At 38.4% G+C, this 23,805-nt stretch overlaps 1 protein-coding gene across 1 annotated transcript; it reads right to left on the reverse strand.

Annotated features, from left to right (window-relative positions):
* Positions 1–283: 283 nt before the first annotated feature.
* susd2 (sushi domain containing 2) lies at positions 284–23,664 on the reverse strand. The gene is made up of 14 exons (XM_063489768.1): positions 23,445–23,664; positions 23,101–23,299; positions 22,611–22,759; positions 21,950–22,301; positions 20,189–20,390; positions 19,565–19,650; positions 19,198–19,466; positions 18,501–18,644; positions 17,551–17,703; positions 16,827–17,078; positions 15,808–16,086; positions 15,301–15,477; positions 7,156–7,252; positions 284–1,145 (listed from the first exon to the last, which is right to left on the reverse strand). Exons 1-14 carry the CDS (start codon positions 23,509–23,511, stop codon positions 1,094–1,096), a joined length of 2,478 nt encoding a protein of 825 aa, XP_063345838.1. The 5' UTR covers positions 23,512–23,664; the 3' UTR covers positions 284–1,093.
* Between the last annotated feature and the right edge of the window lie 141 nt (positions 23,665–23,805).

The following is a 23,805-nucleotide window of genomic DNA, read 5'->3' on the forward strand; positions in this document are numbered from 1 at the left end:
CTTTTACCCCCCAAGGGCTTTGTTTTGGAAAAGGAGAAGCCAGTCAGGTTCAAAGTGGAGGAGAAGACCGTGGGGTAGCATGAGATGACGGTCTGTCCGATGAGGCATGCTGCTGGGGTGAATATGGATGATTCTTTTATTTCTGAGCTCTAAACAGTAGTGTACACATATAAAGGAGAAACAACTAGAAAACCATGGGACAACATTAGATTTATTGATTTTTTATGTGAGTTATAGATACTCAATCATTGTTTTCAAATACAGATATATAATGTAGTTCAAAGATTTCCAGTGGGAGAAGTTCACATTAAAGGATTTGCCATAAAAATAAGCTTCTTTCTTTGCATTATTTTCAGTTTACGGTTAAAATATGGTAAGGTTTAGTTTAGTTTAAAGGCAACATTTCAAAAACATTAACCACAATTCACAGAGCTTCTTAAAGCATTGAAGGCAAACGTCTTCCGTGTACACAAAGATTCAGAAAGCAAGTGTTGACAGAGTGCAAAAAGTTGACCTTTATGTAACATTTGCGGATTTCTCTGGCTCAGTCACTCAGCAAAGCCCTTCGTTTGACTGAAGGCTACGAGCCCACACGTAGGCTGAACAGAGTTCAAAGTTTTTCAACCAAAAACTGGTAAGGTTCACTTCACATTTGACATGAGTCTGAACACATCTGGTCCTATTTTAAACTGAACAGGAGAAGGGAGTGTTGATTGTAATGATGATATGTCCATGTAGTATTTACACAGTTCTCTCTCTCTAGCAAAGATCGGGCGTTCAGTCATGCAAAACTGGGATATAAAAACAATCATGGCATTTTTCCTTTTCTTCAGTTCCCTCAATCGTCACCCCATGCACCATTTACCACAACCTGGAGGTTTTCCAACCTAAACAAGAAGAAAAACATGAGGCCAAACAACAGACTGAAAGCCTAACGCCTGAGGTTTTCTTGATAAGGTCAACAGGTCAAGAGAAGAGCACCGTCCTATTCTGTAGTGCAACTGTGTTGTTTGGTTTCCAAATGCTCAGCTCTGAACATATTTGTGGCCATTGTTGATATGGTTGATCCATAATTCAAAAGGACTTTGAGAGTTTAGCAAGGCTGCTGTTGGTTCACCATCTGGATTGGTTTGTCTTTCCTTTCTCTGGAAATACAGATAAAAGAAAATAGTCACTGAACAAACTGTTAAAACAAAATTAAACAGTGAGACCTGAAAAGCAACCAACAAACAAGAACAACACACATTTTCATCCCAAATCCCTTTTGGGTGTGTTGTTATTTTAAAGATGATCATTGTCATCTTTCCAAAGTTACTGTGGGGGGAAAAAACATTGCCCTCCAGAGTGTTTCTCCTGTAGTTTCATTGGAATAGTAGAAGTAATAGAGAACACTTGTTTAATCAAAACTAACTGCGAGTAAATTGTGTGGTGACCTTGCATCAGGGCAAGCATTATTTTCAACTCGGCTCATAATAAAAGCATTTTATTGCTCTTATTGATGGTGTTTTATTAAGCAGCTTTTATAAAACTTGCAAAACAAGGAAATAAATGTTGAAAGGAAACTGTACTATGCCTTCTGTGGTACATAAACTACAGTAGTAAAGCATTAGGTGGTTTTTGACCTTAGGGCTCATTGGGATCATTTGAACTTGATGAAAAGAAGGAAACTTGTACTAAAAAGATTGGATTTGATTCCACAATGACTGGAAGGGCATTACAAAAGAACTGTTTACTGAAGAACAGAAAGATTAAACCTAGTTTTAAAAACATGGAAGTTGAGTGGTTGAGTATTGTTTTAAAGGAGATCTAATAAAATAGTAACCCATCCTTTGAGTCCTATTCACAGATCATCATTCATACTTCGGTAGTTATTCAGGGTTAGATCAGTAAGTTATTTCAGCATCTGCGCTGGCAATATCTGAGCAATTTTTTTGTAATCTAAAAGAACACAAACACTCACCAATCACTTTGTTAGGTACCCATGATAAACTGCAAATATCTTTTCAGCAGCAACTTAGTGTGTTTAGTCGTGCAGACCTGCTGAACTTTAAGCCGAGCATCAGAACAATGGAGCTTCCAAAATGACAGAAAGACAACAGCTACTCAAATAACTACTCTTTTCAATCAAAGGATGCAGAAGAGCATCTCTGAATGCACAACATTTGGAACTTTAAAGATGGGCTACAGCAGCAGAAGACCACACCGAGTGCCACTGCTGTTGATAAAGACAGGAAGCTGAGGCTTAACTTTATACAGGCTCACCAAATCTGGAAAATAGAAGATTGGAAAAACGTTGCGTGGTCTGCTGCAACATTCAGACAGTAGGGTGAAAATCTTGTGTGAAAAACATGAAAGCATGGATCCATCTCTGCATTTATTAAGGCTGTTGTGTTTTTAACGTGTTTTAATGCTTTGTATCTTGTTCTATTTAATCTGAACAAGTCCCTAAAAAAGTCAGTGATCACTGTCGGCCTCTCTTGGTTTTTATTACCACTATTCATTTTAAAGCTCAGTCTTTAAAACCTTACGATGTAACTATAGCCCAGCCCATGCCCATGCAGCAGTATGTTGTGTGTGTTGTGTGGGGTGATCGTGGCTCAAGAGTTGGCAGTTCGTCTTGTAATCGAAAGGTTGCCGGTTTGAGCCCCGGCTCGGACAGTCTCAGTCGTTGTGTCCTTGGGCAAGACACTTCACCTACCTACCGCCTACTGGTGATGGCCAGAGGGGCCGATGGCGTGAAATGCAGCCTCGCTTCTGTCAGTCTGCCCCAGGGCAGCTGTGGCTACAACTGTAGCTTGCCTCCACCAGTGTGTGAATGTGAGAGTGAATGAATAGTGGAATTGTAAAGCGCTTTGAGGGTCTCGAAAGGCGCTATATAAATGCAATCCATCATTATTATTATATGTTAATGACTAACTTTGTATTGTGGATGGATTATCTCAGTTGTTCTCCTGACTGAAGTTTGGTCCGTTTACAGCATCCTGCCATGCAGTTCCATTTGTCCCTAACTTTTATCGAGTGGAAAAAAGTTAGCATTCATCCTCCAGCTTCACTGTGCTAATGTGTTTATATTATGCTAACCATAGCTGTGTAGCTAGCCACCACGTAGCACATCATTATATACCAACTAGCCCAACTTCAGTAACCCTACAAACATCACTGCTGTTTAGTTGTCTGTCTTCATTTATGTCGGCAGTGATAGCAGAGCTGTGTGTCTTAATTTTTCAGAAATCTCCCAGTCAGAACATGGTATTGAGGTGGAAACTAGCGAGCTAACTTCCTGCTAACTTCTAACTCTGTTAAATTTAATAAATTCTGTTTGCATGGATGCCTGGATGTTAAACTTCATTGTTACACCTGGTAGAGCAGCCACACTGATCATTTTATTAAAGAGGAAAGAATTTATACAGTTTGTAACTCTCAGAGATGTGGCAGTGTTCATTTGACTTTGGGACCTGAAGAGGAGTTTGGACCCAGAAACAGCTAATGATGTCAGACTTAAAGACCAGATAGTAGCAATGTGCACCTAATGATGTGTCCAGTGAGGGTGTGTCTGCTTTTAAAAAAATCAAACAAATGGGATACTGACAGTCATTTTAGATATGTCAACATCTGGACTGTGATTAAAATTTCAAGATGAGAAGCAGAGAAGAAACCTCCCAAATTCAGAGCTATTTTTAAGTCATATTTTCAGATGCATAAGTGAGACACCAGAGTTTCCTACATTTTGGTGTTAAGACGGTTTACCTCTCTTTTCTAAATGTGCTTCCCACATCAATCCTTAAATCTATTCTGAACCCTTTTCCACATTCAGACAAACACCCCTTTACCTTTTTGATGTGTCATAAAGCAGAAGTGGAGAAGACATCACAGTACACACACAGACACACAAACACAGACTCACATCATATGGTGTAATGACTTTCCTACTACTGTGGTGAGCTGCCAGTCAACCTGTTGAAACCTGCAAAGTAACCCTAGATGTGGAAAGTACCCCTGCAGGTCTGAGACACATGGAACAGAGGCTCAGGAGCTCTGCGAGCTTTGTATACACAAACACACATAGCCTCATGCACACACAGAGCTGTGTAGTTTCACTGCTTCTTTCCTCCAGACACACAACCCAGACATGATCTGAAATACGGTAAGACCCCAGCTACTTCCATCCTGATATGCTTCTGATGTTGAAGAGGAATCGATGTGTCTGCACTTGTCGGTAGGAGACTTTCATGCATGTGTGTTCATGCATATCAGTGTCCCCACTCATCCTGGAAATGTATAAGGTGTCTCAACACACTTGGGCTACTGTATGTGGAAAAACTTTATATTATTAGTAGTATTTGCTATAAAACAAACAACCTGCGTCCTTAAATTAAATGTTTAATTAAACCTAATTTCTATTAGTTTTACAATTTGATTTACTTAAAAGTTTTCTGTGCTTTTTTTGAGAATTCGTTCTGTTTAATAACACGTACTTGACTATTTTGACAGTTCCACATGGGTGAGTGCTAAGACCCATAGGACTGTTAATGTTTAACTTCAAATCACTAATTTAATAGTGTGAGCGTGCTGGATATGTGATGTGGTTTTTAATGTTTGTGTGGTAAAGAACAGTGTTATGGCTTGGCTATAACAACAGGCCACCATGGATGAGACTTGTAGTGATTAATTATTTTCAGTAAGAAAACTCTCTACTGATGGATAAATTAAGCCATGGTCAGTTACTTTGGCTCAGTATTTTGTACATCATTTACAATTCCGCTCTTTTCGAAAAAAAAAGGCATTCTAACCAATCAATTTAAGTTTGCATAATTTTCAAAGCATACTTGTATTTTTTCTAGTGTGTATGCACCTTAGGTCTCCAATTGCAGTATGTGTACCAGCATGCTGTATGTGTGAGATCACCTGACTCACATCTGCAGACCTTTTGACACTCATCATATCTTTTTGCACCTGGCCTCCTATGATGAAGACTTCAAGAAGAGAGGGCAGGTGTGCGCGCTCCCTGCCCTCATGACTTATAAACCTAGTAGTTTCATCAAGCCGCTGCCCCAAGTGATGCTGGAGGCGGGAGGTGGCTCTTGACTCCCAACATCCATCTTTTTTCCCCTCCCTTGCCGTAGTTATGGTGGGGGAAAGCCCAAATGAAGTCTACGAGGCCATAAAACAGGCCTTTAATTTGCTTGTATATGCCCAGGAGCAAGCGCTACTATTAGCCTCTTGTTTCTCTGGACTGCAGTCATAAGTATGATTCTGCAGGGTATATGGGTTTGATCAGATCAGAAAGAAAATTTATGAGTAACGTTTAGGAGGCTGGGACATGCTGAATATCAAATAAGCAGGTGGGATTCATTGCATCTGTATGTCTCTGCTAGCACAGCAAAAAGGTGACTTGGGAGGAAATGAGAGGGAAAGAGGACCTCTAGCTATGTACCAGTTTGCACAAGATGACAAGAACTTCCAACTTCAAACATATAATCTCATCAAAGACTGAGTGAAAGATATATGGGTGGCTATGGCTGGAGGCCTACCAAACAAAAACAAGGCAATAGTTATGTCTTAATTCACAGTGTGCCTGACCCGAGGAGACCTTGGCATTGCTGTTTCACACAGAAAGAGAGACACAGATCAGAGATAACCATAGTTTTTAGACATGCATGCATGTACTCTGTATGTTATCTGCTATTAGTGTAATTTTATCTTACTGATCAGCTGCAGTGTTTTCTCTGCATTATCATCCTGAGAGCCAAGTTCTGCTTTCTGCTGTCAGCTTGTGATTACTTGGATCTGATAAGTATACAAACTAAGCTTTCTCTTAGGACAGAAAGTCAGAATTTCCTTACATGGTTTAACAAATATAAAACACTATAGAGCACAATCAACTACAAGGTGTTGAAAAACCAAAAGCCTCATTTGAGAATGCAGGGTCTCAGGCTCAGGCTATATTAAATTTACTGCAAGTGCAAATTTAAAGTATTCAGTTGGTAAAAGACAGTGGACACAATTATTGTGCAACCTTGACAGAAAAAAATAAATTATGATCCCAGTGTATTTGTTTCAATCTAAAATGCATTTATGAAACAAGAATGCCATCTTGTCCCATGATGTGGTGATAAAGGGGACATGCTGCATGCCTGAGAAGTGGCTGTACCTCAGCAGGTAGCACAGGTCATCTACAGTACTAATGGGAAGGTTGGTGATTCTATCCACGTCTGCATACTAAATATCCTTTGGCAAAATACTAACCACAAGTTGCTCTCTAACAGATCCATCAGAGTATGAATATATGCAAGTGTTAGGCAGAAAAAGCACAGATAAGATGCTTGTATGAATGGGTATGTGAGGGCAACCGGACAGAGCTTGAAGGAGATCACAACAAGGACAGAAGGAAACTAAGGGCTTAAATATACACATGAGGTAATCAGGAAGGTGAACTAAATCAGACTAATCAAACAGGGCAAGCAGAACTTAACTCAGTGCACACAGGATGAGAGACTATCAAAATAAGACAGGAAACCAACAGACAGAGAGACCCAGATTCCAGACTCAAAACTAGCTTCAGGGAAGGAGTAAACACAGAGATAACAGACTAGCGAGACTGAAGGTAAACAAACATGATGACCCTGAAGACAGAACACGGACACTAGACTGGACACAAGAAAGAAGAAAGAAATCAAGAACTCTAAATAAACTCAGAGATAATAGAAAGTAATACTAAGGAACTACAATACATGTCATCTTATACTTTCAAAGGAAATTAATCAGACATCAAGAATAAAGTCTGAATACTGGTAGAGTAGAAACATGCTCTTCCATTTACTCTTACTTTTTAGTGAGGTAATCTTACCTTTTTTTCACACTATAAACATAAACTTACTGTTGTAACACATAATAAAACTTGCTGGATACCAACACTGTACCTTTTAACTCAAAAACTTAAAAGAATCCAGTAAAAAAATGAGAATTCATCTTTTAAGAGAAACAGAAAATCAACCTGCAGCAGAACTGCTGCTAATGTTAACTCCTGTGAAGAGCACTGTGACTCCTAACACTGACATACTTACCTTTTTTATATTTCTTGTGTCCTATATTACGTTTAGTGGCATAAGCACAAAAATATTGATTTTCATGTGTAGCAAATCATGAGCATCTCACCTTTTTTGTTTCCTGTTGTGTAGACTGATTATTATTCCCACAGTGACGAGTGCTAAGAGGGAACCAACAGCACCGAGAACAAAGCCCACTTTATCGTCTGTGAAAAATCACAAGAATGTAGTATTAAACACTGCTATAAACTATTTATCCTTTAGAACAGTCACGCACCCATCGCAACTTTATTATTTGGAGTATCAACAACATCAAGAGTTTGTAAAACAGTGAGCTTGTTTTAAGATCTCAGCACAAGCTTAGAAACTTTATAAACAGTGACAAATGATGAATGACTAAAAGTCCTTTTTTTGGCTAAACTGTTACATATATAGTGAACATTTATGTATCCAAGGACTGGTTGAGTGGCCGAGGAAGCACACACAGAGGCATAAATGGTTTTTAAGTAGCATAAGATTTATTTATAGTGCTCACCAGACAAATAAGTCTGGTGAGCACTATAAATAGTGTCAGGCTCAGGGTGATTTTGGGTGAAAAAAAAAAAAAGTACTCTTTCCTCACACAAACATATATTTTGTTCACAGTGTTAAAAATCTATTATTCATCCAACTGGTACACTGAATATCCCTGAATATAAAAGTCCCCCACTTGCTTTTTGACAGTTTGGTTCTTCAACATTGTGGTGACATGTGAGGTGCACTTAATCTACAAAGACTTTGGTAATATTAACACTGAAAAAGTATATTTATTTTTACAGCAGGGAACTGATGACAGTATGTATACAGAGGAAAATGACAACAAGAAAATACGCTAAAATGCTGAAGCCCTGATCTTTATTATTTAACTGGATATACAAAACATTTTATTACAATAACTAGAATGAAGGGGTCCGTAACCGTTGTAACAGCAAGACAAGAATAAATGCACCAAGTGGACAGTGCCAAGTGGTCTGCAGACATAAAGTACAGAATTAAAAAGACTTTGTCCTATGAATTTTGGCATTGGCATGGTGAGTCAGTATAAAAGTGAATATGAACCAAAGAGAACCATCAGATTTTACAATTTCCTTTGTGCTAAACAGGCAAACACTGTGCTCATATTAGAAAGCTTCTTGTTGTTTCATTTTGTTCTAACGAATCTCTTTGCCATGCCATTCATATAAAAAACAAATCGCAGGTATTTTCTCATCTAAACCAATTCATAAAATATTAAAAAATTATGACTGGCCAATTAGCCAGAAAGCAATAGTTATTAGGCAGTGTAGCAGTTTTTAAACATACCAACGGCCTTTAACAAAACTAAAATGATACACCATGCTTAAAAAAATAACTTGACTCTAAATTGTGCGCACTTGTTTAGGTAATACTGCGATTAAATTAAAAATTAAATTAAATTAAATTAAAAAATCTAAAATGTTTCTTTGGGAATTGGCAAGCACAAATGAACTGTACGACTATCTATTTGAGTCTTCATTTGAGCACATGTTAAGTGTGATGCTGGTCCTTAAAAATAACCTCAGCTGTGGAAAAAAAAACAATACACAAAAAACCAAGGCACAACTAAAGCTAATAAAGAACTACACCGAGATGCGCACTGACAATGTACTAATAGCTTCACAAGCTTCTAAACTACTCTGTTTTAATATGAATGGATCAGATCTGGATGCAGCAGGACTGACATCAAACTTCTGCACAACGACTGAATGCTAGTCCTCCACATGCTCCCAGTATAGTTATAATCTTTACCATTAAAATCAATCTGGTTAGTCCACTCAAACTTCACTGATCAAATAATAAACCCACAGTGAGCAACAGCACTCAGGTTGAAAGCATCACATTTCCACTGAGATGAAATAAACACATGATAAAGATCACAGGGTTTGACAGAGAGTATCCCTCACCTGCTTCACCTATCCTACAGTGAAAACAGATGAAATTATATGTTACATATTATCAATTCAACCTCAGAATATTTCTGAGTTCATAATGGTTTGGACTGATTAAAATGCACTACTCTGTCTTTATCTCTGAAAGAAATTGCTAGTCGCTAACACACCCGGACACCCTTGAGCTATGTTCTTAATGCGTAAAGTTTTTCTTAACATAGAGATAAGTTTCTGGGTTTTCTTTTTTTTTTCTGTCATCGCTGATACCATCTCAAAATCATTCTGTTGACTTTTCCCTCCTTGGTAATAGCAAAGACGTTTGTTGTTGTCATCTAATGTGTGCTTCTCAACCTGCCTGACTTATTGTGACAGGTGCAAATATTTTTGGAATTTGAAACATGTATATGATTGAAACTTTAGTCATTATAGGTTCCCTGTACAAAATTAAAAACTAAAACAAAAACAAAAAAAACTGTATTGCATCACCACACTTACAAAAAGTAAGGTAGGCGCTAACTAACGACACTGCTTGTCAATCATCTGGCATTTAAAAATGTGATTTTGAACACAAAATTACAGCAGTTCTAATTGTAGTTGCATTGACATCTACAGCATATGTGTATGTTTTAACACAGAATTTTTTTTAATATATTTATGTTACATCCATTTCTCAATTTCTTGCATTTGTACTCGTTTCTTGCCCATTTTTGGGCAAAAGGTAACATTTTTTGTCTCTACTTAGCATTGTGAAGTAAATGTTGATTGCACAAATCAGTGGCTACAGAGTAACAATACAAATCGGCCGTTTATCAGATTTGCCTTAATGTTTTCCCTGGTATCAGGTACCAAATCTCCTTGGAAAATAAAGCCTTGAATGCACAAACAAAACAGAAATGGTTCTTTTGTTTTCCTTTGTCTGGGTTTTTCATGCATAATGGTGACCTCCAAAGAGGTTTTAGTTAGAGCTAAAGAAGAATCACGGTTTTTTAAAATAATTATTAACCTGCTTAGTTTACTAGGGTTTCAGTAACTCAAGTATGAGATTTTATTTGTCCATCAAATACTAGAAACACCAGGTGAAAGCACACATTGCAGTCTAAAAAAAAACCTCACTTTTTTTCCTTTACTTGCACTTACGCACGTACCGTAATTACCCCCAAAAAAGTCAATTCTGAGGAAAACCCTGATAGTAGAGCTAGAGTAGAATATCCAAAGTAACTGTAAAACTGCAACAGAAAAAAGCCATGTTGCCCTTTAGTTGAAGAAGGTAAAAAAGATGAAGATGGAGAAAAATCAGTAAGTAAAAATATCTTATGAGCTTCATGCAAGTGGATGTTTTAAAACCAAAAGTGATCTGGTCTTTATGACAGCAGCACAGGGGGGAACGCTGGTGAAAAATGGCAAACTGCCATTTTAATGTTACATCTGAATGCATCTTATTTGGTTAAGGAAAAGGCAAATACCAGTGCTGTGCATCAGCAGACCCTAACCTTTTTGTTGCTTTATACACCCTCTCTTAGATGAGCCGAAGCAGGTCATCTGCCACAATGTCTGTGACATGTGTGAAGAGAACAATAAGTTATTTTTGTAAATTATGCTCATTCTAAGAGTCATAAGAGGCTTATCTGTTCATACTGGTGGACTCATCACTTGCCAGTCACAAATCAATAACTGTGAAGTTTCATAGTCAGATCCACCCCGCACTCATCACATCTGGTTTCTATAAGTCAAGATGGCTAAGGTGAAAATAATCAAACTGTGGCTTTGTAACAGGACTTTACAAACCAGTGGGTAAATCAATAGTACACGTCCATCTTTTCTACTGTGTATGATACTAACAGTTAGAAAAATGCAGTGTGAAGGCCATATGAAGTACTTGCTGCAATTCTTCTAATCTTGCTCAGCACAGTGTGAAACAACACATGTCAAATGTTTCCTAATCTTGCAACAACATTCAACACTGCTGACTTCACATTCTTGTATTAATTTTTGAATTAAATGTTGAATTAATTTGAATTAAATGTAACTTGAACTCAAAATTAAAATATGACAGAGGTGAAAAAGCCTGCTAAGTGGAATTTATCAAGTAGAGACTTTCAGTGACAGAAATGGCCACAAGCAAGACACTAAAGTGTGAGCAACATGACTGGTTTTAAGGTCTCGAGCTGCCCCTGGTTGGCATTTCAATTCTCATTCTCCTACGCAACCTGAATTTACCAACCACTTTTGCCTCTCTCTCAATGCTCAGCTGCACTATCTCAGGGGAATCTAAGAGAGAACCACAGCGAGAAAATTGAGTGAGGCTTTGTCTTGCAACCCACGTCACTACTCCCTATGAAAATTGCTCGATCCCCTTCTGGCAGCTGTCACCTTCCCTTTAATCACTTTCTTCCCCTCTACGCTAGAAACTGTATTAATATTATAAGGCCATTAAGGTGGGCCAAACCTGTTATTGGTATGCATTTGATACTCAACCAGGGGTATTGTTTTTCAGAAGACCGTGACAAGGCACAGCAATGCTAGTAAGCTCTATAACCTTGTAAGTCTCTCACAGCCCTGTCAGTCGTGAGATCAAAAGCACTCAGAGGACTTTCAGTCCAAACTCCACCTTCACTTCTCCAACACTCCCATCTTTCCAGTAGAAGATATTAACATTATCCTCACAGCACACTGCACCACCACTACCTAAAATCTAAAATGGCTAAAAAAGCACACCGACAAGTACAGCATCCATCTCAAATAGCTGGGGATTTTAGTGATGGGAAAATTCATACAGAGATCCACTTTTGATGGAAAGGACTTACTGTCACCTCTGCTGATAGCAGGCAACATTTCAGCAGCAACTCATTAAAGTGACTCAGAGAAGAAGTCGAACTGGATGTGGTCACATTTGTTGTTCAGCGGCACAGCCTTTTCATCTCAGCTGTGACTCCAATTCTGCAACTGTTCAGCCTACACATCGTGCTGCAGTGATTCATTTAAGGGGAGGAGGCGAGATCTACCAGGGCGTCTCCAGCTCTGTCTGTATTTAGTATGTTTACTTGGTTAGAGGTCACATTCGAATGGCAGAGGTAACAGCTCATGCAACACCTGCCATTCCAAACCTCAGGTCATGTTTGCAGTTGTTAGCTCTGATTTGTGTAATGAGAGTGCCACAGCAAATATAATCATTGTCACATAGCTAAAAAGGCCCACCTTTGTGTGTGTGTGTATGTGTGTACGCCCGTGTAGAACGGTCACATTTAAAGCACTACCTCACAGAATATGACTGTTTATTTGTGCATCTATCTGTCAGAGAGACAGCACAAGCTACAATCAACAATTTCCACATCTCGCACCATAAAAACAAATAAAACCACGCGGCCTTTATGAGCACTCTGCGCCCATAAAGAGATGAGAAGTATAGCAGGAATGTGTCCAAAACCGCAACTAAGTATAAAGCTTGTTTCAAACTAACCTGACATTAGTGTTGATGAACATCACCGGTCTCCTGCAATGACCCAGCAATTTTTCAGTAGTGGAAAAGTTCACAGTGTCTAAGGCCACAGGCAGCCCATCAGGTCAGGAGCCTGACCGGGAGAATTCTCGTCATTTTTTCCAACATTTGCAAGCTTTCGCAGCATGACTTTGCTCCCCAGGGGTCAGTAGCACTACTGTGCTCTTCGCTCACAATCTTTGCTCACCACCAATCCTAATTGTGACAATTGAAGGCCCAAAAGTTCTTTTTCTTCTCCCAAATAAAATTCAAATTGAGTTTTTGACACACTGAAGGAGAGTCATCCATCACAGTCGCACAAGTTCAAGTAGTCAGAAAAGGGATATGCATGGTATTTTCCAATTATGCATAATGTAATAATAATTTAGATGAAACCTTAGCAAAAAAGTCAGAAAGGAGATCACTGTGAAAAGAAAGCAAAATAACAGATGTAGAGAAAAACAAAGAGATATCACCAGGCTTAATAACAAACATTTCTAAACAGTTCTGCTCTAGATAACCACGTTATGAAACCAATATGCTAATAATTGAGTTTGGATCAATTGTATCCAGCTGTACCAAGCTGTTTGTTACAAGGGACTCCAAATCTTTTCAGTGAAGCTCATTTATCCCCGATCACTATCAAGAGGAAGTCTGTGTTTGTGGTTATAACGAGGAAAGGATGGAGGGCAGGAGTGAAGCCACGAAAGGACGAAAGCAGAGGTGGATCAGAAGTTAAGCGCTTTCGATTCTCTGCTTCATCACTTCTCAGATGCACCATTTCATCAAATCTTAATTTAACTGCAATACAAAGAATTACTATGTCATTACCAGTTGTTTTCTTAAAACCAACCATTTATTTCCACAAAGTGAGGCATTAACCCGCTCTGTCACAAACACATTATACTGGGCCTGCGTTCCAGCTCACTTTCTTTTTACTTCCATAAACACTGCGACTGATTTTACAAAGAATATACTGCATACTTACTGCATACATACTACAGAAAGTACATGCATTACACGCAGTATGCAAATACACGGGGCGTACTGCGTGAATATAACATTGTGAGATAAACTGTTGCTCACACATCTGTCACGTCTGTAGAGCCAAAAAAGGCAAAACAAAAAGAAAAAAAAGCGTTATTAAAATTATTTTAATTGGAAGCAGCTTGGCTGTGCATATGTGCGAGGCTTTTTTCAGAGCATAGAAAATAAAAACTGGGTTAAAGTTACCAGAAATAAAGCATTCTGGTTTTCAGGCTGCAAAATGAATTTTGATGCTGTAGGAATCTTGACATACTGGGAGAACTGGTACCAACCACACTAAGAGTATTCAGTTGGAAATACTGCCATCTGATGGCATCAGCTTAAAACTACAATACTCATTTTGAGTTCTTAGATGAGGTGATGAATGAAAGCATTAGATGGTTCCAGGTGGTTCTAATTCACAGACACAAAGCCGAGCCCGTTCAGGTTCAGAAGTTTATAGCTTTGTTACTGAAGGTCTGCATGAGTAACCACGAGCCAAGTCTATGTAATCTTTGCTGTCCAAAAGACTGCATGACAAGAAAGAGATTCACCAGTCATCTCAATTTCAAGAGGAGGCTGCTACCAATTGTGGAGCATGAAACATGTAAGTTTAAACTGACAGAGAAATTACAGCTTTCACATTTCCCCCCCAGTCTAAATTATATTATACTTCAGTGCCAATGACAGTATACATCATGCTACAAGACTCAGCTGGCAGAGAGTTACAAAGAGTTTAGGATATGGAATCTATCACAAAGAAAGTGGGACTTCTTTTTTTTCTAAATGTTTTTCAGACATGTGGCACTGAACTCTGTTGCCAATGGGAACTGTTTTGAAATATCAACCATCTCCCATCTTTAAAGACATAAAAAAAAAGAATCAAATGCACGTGATTCTGTTCAGATCATCAACAGACTTGTTTGTCTTAAAAAAACAGCTCATGAATCACTTGGAGGAGAGATTTTCATTAATAATGTCTGCAATAGTTATATAGTACTGGATCATATGTGTTCATATTATTGCTGCTTTTCTCACATTCATATCTGCTGAGCTCATTTTACCGAACACAGAAAGCTATTCATTACCTCCACTAAGAAGGATATGTTTTTAGTAGCGTGCCAGTGCATGTGTGTGTGTGCATGTCATTAATCGATTTGTAAACATGACAACTCAAAAGGTTTTGCATAATATCTTATAAAACTTTGCAGGGGTGTAGAGTGGGGTCATGTTAACAATCTATTAAAATTAGCCATACATCCTGGTTGAAAACTAACCGTCACATCAATCTATTGACTTTGAAGGGAAGGTAACAGGTCAAATGTGGTATCATATTTTAAATCTCTATGTAGTTTGTACTTGTATTGAAAACATATAGGTATATATCTAATGAAATATGGAACTTCTAAATATCACATTACGTTGGACCTTTGACCTCTTCTTCAAAGTCAAATAAAGTCAAACTTTCATACAGATAAGAAGTATTTTATCTTTGAAATCATGCTTATTCATTATTAAATTCTACTGTCTTTGTTTGTACTGACAACATTTAGGAAATGATACTTACATCCAAATATCATGCTGACCTCTGATCTCACTTTTATATTTCACATCTGCCTTTGTTTCATGTTTACCCTAAAATGCTTATTTTTTTAAATTACGAAGTTCTTAAAGTGTGTATAAAAACAAGAAATGTATTCAATTTTAATTTGATTAAAGTGATTACTGCCCACATAGTGCCCTGCCTTGGCAGATTTGTGTTCTCAGAGAGCTTCTTGTTTATAATGGCTTTAAATTTAGAGCCTACCTGTAATACAGAAGGGCTGATCTCCTGTCCAGGTCCCATCACCCAGACAGGTACGCTCTGCAGATCCATACATTATGTAGCCTTTGTTGCAGGTGAAGCTTAGCGTGCTCCCCTCCAGGTAATCAGTCCCATTCTTCCTCCCATTCCTTGGTGTGGGAAGCCAGCCACAAGACACAGCTAAGGAAGAATAACACACTAAACTATCATTTCACTGTGATCTGCCAAGTACTAAAGAAAAGGTTAAAAAAAATGTATATATATTTTTGGGGTTTATTTTCAGACGTATGACTATTAAAAATTTTTCAGAACTAATATTTCCTCTTATTAGGTTTTCTTTTGGCATAACATGATGTATAGTCCTTTCTATGCAACAACACTGGTGGTCAGAGTTGTTCAGATACTGGATTTTATTTAAAATAAAACAGTAAGAATAAACATGTAATCACTTGTTTTCCTGTTGGCCAATAAACTACATATGAATGGGGTTCCTCTTATTTCCTGTGGTACCTGGTTTCAGGGCATGCAGTAGGGCTTGGTGTTTCTGGTAGGCCTTGAGTGTGGCATTTCCCACTGTGAGGTCCCGAGTCGTCAGGGTATCATATTTACAAAACTGTGACCCTTCTCCATGACACATTGTCAACATTTCTGCCACCAAAGGGTCATCAAGGCTCTCGGGTAGAGAAAAGGCTGGACCAAAAGTGGGGTCATGGCTCGGTGGGATATTGTACATATCCAAAAGGTCCTCTGAATCATATGTGAAAAGGGAGGATTTCTTTGAAATGTTCCCTATGGACAGAAACAAACAATATTTTCATTGGTTAAAAAAGAAAAACCATGCAATTATATTTGTGAAATTACTACACACTGTCATTTTAGGTTAGGACATAACAAAACTGCTTAAAAAGGGTGAAACTAAAGGTCTGTTACATATAGGGGACAGAAAAACAACTATTTTTAAACCTTGGATGAAACTGATTATTTTCTAGAATGTGGTATGAAAAGTAAAGAATTAGAAGCACACAATTTGTAAGCAAGAAAAAAACCCAGAGCAGTATCAAATACAAGCTGTCGTTTTGTTTTGAGTGTCTGTTTCAGTTTAAACAGCAAATAAAATCAGTTAAAATGTTAACTGCATGTCAGCTCTTCACTAGTTTTTAAGGATCTGTACCATAACAATTGAAAGGCACCAATTTATGTGGTTTCACTTGCTCACTCTCTAAAATCTGTTAAGGCTAACTTAAAACATGCATGTTCTCCTTCTGTGCACTCTCAAAACATTTATCATAAATTGAGCCAAATATGTAGTCCTTTTATTTAAAACGCCGAAAAAAACATTTGATGTGAGGATTATTAGCAAATCTTTAAATTCCCCATGACCTTTTGCCTTTGTAAACACAGAAAAGAGCTCGCAAAAACAAAATGATTCATAAGCATATTTAGTGTTTTCGATTGATAACTGGTTGTCAGCGTTTGCTCAATGTGATTGATTTTATGCTGTTTCACAAACAACAGGCTCTCTTACTTACAGCTGGCTCCAAAGGCAAAGATTTCTTCCAACGTGGCATCAGCTGATGAGATGACTTCTCCGAGTTGGATGGTCAGATCATCTGATGGGTCAGAGTTCATTGAGCCAAGGAGACCCTGGGTGTGGTTGTAAAACTCTCCTGGAAGCAGCACAGTCACTGCCATGGTTCCTTCATACAGACGAACCTCCACGCCAACACCGGAGGAAAAGATTACAGTCACATTCCCAGGAATGGGGCTGAACACATACACTCCTAGAAAACATAGATTCATCCATGAGTTTATAACAAACTGTTCCAGTTTAATAAATGTAATAATAAAACAAAAAACTGAGCAACTAAAATACATATAAGTCACATTTTGCAATAGTACTGAACTATAGTGACGCCACTATAGTTAAAGCATCACAAGGCATGATTAAAATTTTAAAAAACTTTTGTTTTATCATCCTAAACAATAACTGCAGGCTTTGCATCACATAACAGGCAATCCTTAAAATATCTCATGAGAAAAGTATGAGAACAAAAAGCAGTGAATAAACTGTTGGAGGAATGCACAGTAATGACAGGAAGTCACAAAAGACCACCTCCAAAATCAGTGTGTTTATTTTACTGAAGTTACTTTTTTAATAATTAAGATCCTTCTTTTGATGTAACTTTGGGTAATAAAAGTGGAACAATTTTTATCAGAGCTTTAACCAAGTCAGGAGAATCTAAAGCACCTCACCATGCAGGTCCATCCATCTCTGTTCAGTGAATGGTAGGATGTTTTGGTTCCTCAGCACCTGAAGATGGACCCCTGCTACACGCACCTCAATGACATCTGATGCATCCTGTTTCATAGCCACTGACGACAGCCGTGTGGCTTTGGCCAAAGTACCTGGTTTTTTGGACATAATTACATTTTAAATATGCATTATGTACTCTGAAGTCAACATAAAAGGGGACCTATCATGCAATTAACATAATTTACAGCTCCTTGTTTATCTTATGCTGGGTCTCGGTACAAACACTCATTTCATCCTCTGCCTGAAACAAGCAATTTTTTCTGCTCCTGTGGTCACAGTCAGAACTCTGTGCTTAAGATATTAGAACCCTATTTGGGACAGTCCCTCTCAATGACATCAGACAGGGCCAAGAGTAGAATAAAAAAAAAAACACAGTGCGTTTCAGTAGGACCTGAGATTTTGGCTCTTACTAACTCTTATTTGTAACCACAGTAAAAATATAAATGTATTTTAAAAAAAGGAAATAAAGGTTGACTTTAAGTCTCTGCCGTTTCAAATAATCCAGATGTTTGTCTTCATTGATCTAATGAGGGGACTATTAATGGCATCTGGCTTTCCAAGTCACTTGGCCCATGGCTCTTATATAATGACTTGGAAAAAATTCTAACGAGCGAAGCTAACATCTGTTCTTCTTCAACACATCTGACTCTAAGAAGCACTGAGTAAAAAAACAAGGCTGTCATTTTGTAGCACTAGTTCATTCTCTTAAACTAGGGGCTTAGTTTGCTTCCTCTCAGTGTGCAAAAAATTAAGAGGAACAGTGCAAGCAAAACAAGACAGAATGCGTCACGCGATGTTAAGGTCAGTATGCGTGGGCAAATTCCAGAGGCACACCATGGGGATCAAAGAGTGGATTCAGACAGGGCATTCACCTCAACCGTGGACTCACCGTTCTTAAGTTTCACCTGTTCTGTTCTGGCCTGAACACTCAGGCCTTTTTCTGGTGAAGACACAAGGTAATACTCTCCTTTGCCATTGAAAGTGTACCTGAGGCCGTCGAACGTTATGAAATGTGGATCCCCGAGGACGACACCTGCGAGGCATTGAGAAACAAAGCAGTGATGCTCACAAACATAATTATTTCTCATCTCTCGCAGAGCTTTTCTAATATCAACATAGAGGTTGCGGTGTTGTTTTTAAACTTATGAGATGTAGTCAGTTTTTTGTTTTTCACATTTTAACTCTCAGCAATATTCTGTCATTCATTTACTTTACCTGTAAACCAATCTTGTGTAACCTGCTGCTCTAATGACCGTTTGCAGAATATATTATAAGGTTCAAGGAAGACAGAAGTATTTCGATAAAGATTAACAAACAGTGTGGGCCTATTTATTTTAGCAATAAATGAGGAGGATGTTTGACTTTTAAAAAAATATACTTATTACTGCAGTATGCAGTATAAGACACATTTTTATATAGTTGACTTGAACAAATGGAAACTTACTGAAGTTAACAAAATTAACTAATCAATAATTCTGATATATGGCTCAAATAAAAAAAAGGTTTTATCAGGTCTTGATACCCTCTTTTTATTCCAATCCATAAATTAAATAAAGACATATGACTTGACTGAAGAGTCGTCTCACCTGCTCTTGGTGGTTGGTAGCTTTGACACCCACTTGAAGGTCGACGTTTTAAGTATATATGGCAGTGTGGCGACCACAGGCAGCAGTAGTAGAAGCTCATGACATCATAAAGCCAGTGGGAATACCCTGGCACCCGTGGGGGTTTAATGTAGGGTGGCGAGCCCCAGTCGTGAGCCCTGTCTGGGGTGCTTCCACCAACTGAGTCTCCAGTCAGCACCAGAGCACCTGTGCTGTCATAGCAGCACTGCTGCCCTGATCCACGGATAGGACTATAAATAATAAAACAAAAATCACAATAAAAAGGAAAAGCATATTTCAATTTTACATTTTTAAAAACTTGATTTTTTCTCGATTATGCCACGCCTACCTGGCATGAATTGCTCGGACACAGTGGACACAACCTGCATGGTAAGTGCACACACTCCCTCTCTCAATGTCACAACTATAATCAGTCTGAAACACCAAAATGGATGGAAAATAAATAACAATGACCGGTGTAAATCTTTAACAGGTCTTGACAATGTTACCCTCGCAGTCCACTACAGAGGCACAAATCAGCCACACTGACAATTTAGCAGAACAAGATTATAAATATTTTCAAAAAGACAGAGGAGAACAAAATCCAAAATCCTCCCCTGCTATCTTTTTAATTTCCACCCTTATTAGCCTTACTAACCCTAACCCTGAGAATACTAAAGAACAGCTTCCTTTTAAAAACAGTTCAGAACAATAAAGGTTCTTTGTTTGGGATTTTTTAAAGCTGTAAATCAGAATCACAATCCTTTATTAATCCCTAAGGACATGATGTAAATATACTTTTACTAAGAGTAAGGGTCTGTACTTTACTACGATAAGGGTATGTAGACTTCAGTCTAGAACAACTGAAGAAAGGCAATCCAGTACAGGAGTCTTATGCTCTACTGTATCTGACCATGTGACATACAATCTGTACAGATATTATTTGAGGATTCGCTGAGGTACAAGTACTCACATGAAACCTGCCTGTATCTGCTCGGGCCTGAGCCAGTGTGCAAGGACAGTCGATGAGTTCACTCAGGAAGTTTGGCAGGTTTTCCTCCAGGACATCCCATTTCAGACACTTATTGTGTGCCCAGGCTGCAGAGTTTTCTCTGAAAGCCTGCTCCAGGTGCCAGGCCAACACGTGGCCTCCACTCCAGAGGCCTTGTACATCTCTGTTTTATAAACAAAACTGTGATTTTGGTACAAATAAAAACAGTAGTAGATCCTCGTGTTTCAGATGCTAGCAGACATTTGCAATGATGAAGGGTTGTAGACAAGGTTTACAATCAATCCAAATGTCAAACCTTAAATAAAAACTTTGGTTATTACAAAGACAGTCACCTTAAATCTAAGTTTTTAAAGCCAGGCACATTTTATGATCAGATTAAATCCAAATAACCTCTTTCTGATATCTGACTGATATAAAACCATACGTTTAAGATGAACCTCTTATTGTTATCCATGTTCATAAATACACTGTTCCAGTGGTGGATGCTAATAATAAATATGGCCACAGTTTTGAACACTGAGGTCAGCGTAAGTTTGAGCAAAAAAAGCTGAGCCTCTTTGTTTCAGACATGATTTTCTCCATTTCAGTCACAGAGTTATGGTTGTAAGTACAGAAGCCACTCCCACTTGCTGCTCAAATCTTTTGCCTGTGAGGGGCTGCCAATCAGAAGAAAGCCTTAAGATAGCCTTAAAGCCTGGGGAACAAATGATGGCCAGTATAACAACAAAGGTTATTTTGACCTGGGAGTAGGGCTGCACGATTAATCGTTAGAAAATCGTGATCTCGATTCATACTTATGTGCGATCTCATTTCCAAATGACAACGATTTCAAAAAAAAAACAAAAAAAAAACGACGACGATTGTACCGCATTTTGATCCGGGACGTAATCTGCATGAAAACAAGCGCTCACTCTTCCTGCTCAACAAATGACAAGGGCGGAGCCTTATACCACGTGATACAGAAGCTGTGCCGTGATGCTCAAATTGGCAGGGAAAAAACAACGGAGAACACGTCAGGGATGACGAGAAAGTGACAGGAGAAAATCCGTCCCGGTCAACCACCCAAACATCAATAACGGGAACCTTATACAGCGCTTCCCCATACCCGTCGAACTCCCGCAGGCACAAAGAAATTACGGAGGCTATTACTTATCACCTGACCAAAGATATATCAACACTGTGCAAAACGAGGGATTTAGGAAAATGATCAACACCCTAGACAAACGCTACACAGTGCCGTCCCGCAACTATTTTTCTATTGTTGCACTACCTGCTCTATACACGCAGTGTCGAGCAACGGTGGAGACGGAATTTCAAGCAGTACAACATTTTGCGGCAACCACAAAATGTGAGGCATTTATTGTTTTTATGTTTATTTATTGTTTTTATGTTCAGTTTCAACTGTTACAAAGTTGATGTGCAGTTAATAAGTGCAATAAATATTTATATTGGAAAAGAAAATCGTGAGAGAATCGTGATCTTCTAAGCAAAAAAATCGTGATTCTCATTTTATGCAAAATCGTGGGAGTCATGCAAGAATAAGAATACAGAACTTGAAATGAGCATAGTAGTTCCAGTTCACATTTTTTCACCTTATTCCTAGAATTTTAACAACTATGAAAAGGATACAAAATTGTTAGCATTATAGCAAGATTTTACAAATATGGGACAAAATAATGTTTAAATATGACATGTCCAATGCCTGATATGTATTATAGATACCTTGCTCCTTCCACGTTAGAACTCGCAGTAATGCGGATATTGCCCAACTCCCAGTCAGAGTAGTCCTCTTTGGGCTCAGGGATGAAGCTGAAGGCACCAGTGTTGGTCAGATTCCTTCCAAGAGAATACAGATACCGCAGCTCGGCCTCTAAAAGGGCTGATGCATTTGTCTCTTCTTTTGCTTTAAACTCTCTGTAACCCCACAGCTCTATGTTGACCTTCTCTGTGCTGATCAAAGAACTATTCCAAGTAAACTCAAGTCGTCCTGCCACATTCGGCGTGCCGTAGTATTGCCACTGCGTTGCATTCACCAGGGTAACTTTATAAGCAGGATCTGCTTTACTTGGATGGACTGATAGTTAAACACAACAAATGTAATTGTAATTCACAAGTTGTAGCAACAGTTTTAATAATTTATCGGAAGCAGCATGAATAATTGCAAAATGGGTCTATATTATTTAATTTTTTCACACTGGCCAATATCTAGTTGGGGAAGTGGGAATTAAAATACTGTATCTGCAATAAAGTCCTCTTTAAATAGCACTTAAAATATTTTCTATAGTTTCTAAATCAACCTAATAGACAGTTAATACCCAAAAAGGTTTAAATATTGATCAGTTTAGAGACAGGACATCAACAGCTTTATATTTCAGCAGCTTACCTGAGAAATACTGTGCAGATCTGTCAAACTTAATGCCATCTGTTGAGACATCAAATGGTATCCAACCCGTCTCATACAACAGAGGAGAAATACAGTATGCACGGCCCTCAGCATCAATAAATCCATCACGTAAAATTTCACCTTTAAACCTGCAAAAAAAAAGAAAAAAGAACACAATTTATTAGTAACAAGAACTGTGTGGTTCAAATGGAAAACACAAATATAGAGAGACTAGTGAAATCTGACTACAAACCTTAGCTTCCGTTCATGCTTCATGTATAAACATAAACGCCAAACCTTTCACCTTCACAGTTTAGTAAGCTATGTTAACACCTTAGACCACCTTTCAGCACAGGTAAAGTACTTTCCGCCCCACATTTCCCATCAGTTTGCTGGGATCTGGTTAATTACCCACACTGCCATCTAAATCCTAATAAAATATCTCTGACCATAAAACTGAGGATTACACTCTTATACTACAAAAACACACCTGCAGAGAAGCTGCCCATGGGGATGAAGGTCCAATCCGAGGATCCTGAGCGCTTTTCCGCCCAGCATGGAGCTGGAATGAGGCATCACCTGGAAACAGGACTGATTGTAGTCTGCACAGCAGCTCATCAAAGACATACAGGTGGCATGGCAGGAGCACTTCTTCAGTACATCTCCACAGCGTCCCCTGCATGTTTGACCTAATGAATAATAACAACAAATATTTGCACTTCATGCCTCAAAATAAATATCGAATTTACATTACAACCGCACAGCCACACTCCATTACAGGGTGCGCGTAATTTCTGATTAATTGTCCACTGAAAACCTCTGAAAATGACTTACCAGCTGTGTTATATAAGAAAACAATAAGAAGCCCACTGAGACAAAATATCTTATAGTTTCCCCTCATCTTTAGCTTGGAGCAGAAAATAACGTTCACGCTCCTGCCTGTGTTACACCATCTTTGGCTGAAAGTCTGCCAAAGGTCATTTGAGGAAGCAAACAAAATTAAGTATTCGACTTTAGTAACAGTTCTAAATCACGAGGTACTGATTAACAGACGCTAACGTAGGTCTGACGTTTTTATTAATTTTTCCTTCAGGAAACCAACAAATTGTATATATTCTTCCCAACACTCGCACTGTCACGGATCTAATTTCATTTTCAGCTATTTAAAGTTACAACTTAAACCGTTAACTCGTGC

This window comes from Pelmatolapia mariae, linkage group LG12 (genome assembly GCF_036321145.2).
Source record: "Pelmatolapia mariae isolate MD_Pm_ZW linkage group LG12, Pm_UMD_F_2, whole genome shotgun sequence".
NCBI lineage: Eukaryota > Metazoa > Chordata > Actinopteri > Cichliformes > Cichlidae > Pelmatolapia > Pelmatolapia mariae.

Bases quoted from the DNA above. Each gene is read 5' to 3' on its own strand.
- susd2 (XM_063489768.1), bottom strand. From the start codon at position 23,511: ATGAGGGGAAACTATAAGATATTTTGTCTCAGTGGGCTTCTTATTGTT. The intron at 19,651-20,188 runs GTGAGTACTTGT...TTGGTGTTTCAG, and splicing joins CAGATACAGGCAGGTTTCAT to ACTGATTATAGTTGTGACAT. The intron at 1,146-7,155 runs GTGAGATGCTCA...CTGTATTTCCAG, and splicing joins CACAACAGGAAACAAAAAAG to AGAAAGGAAAGACAAACCAA.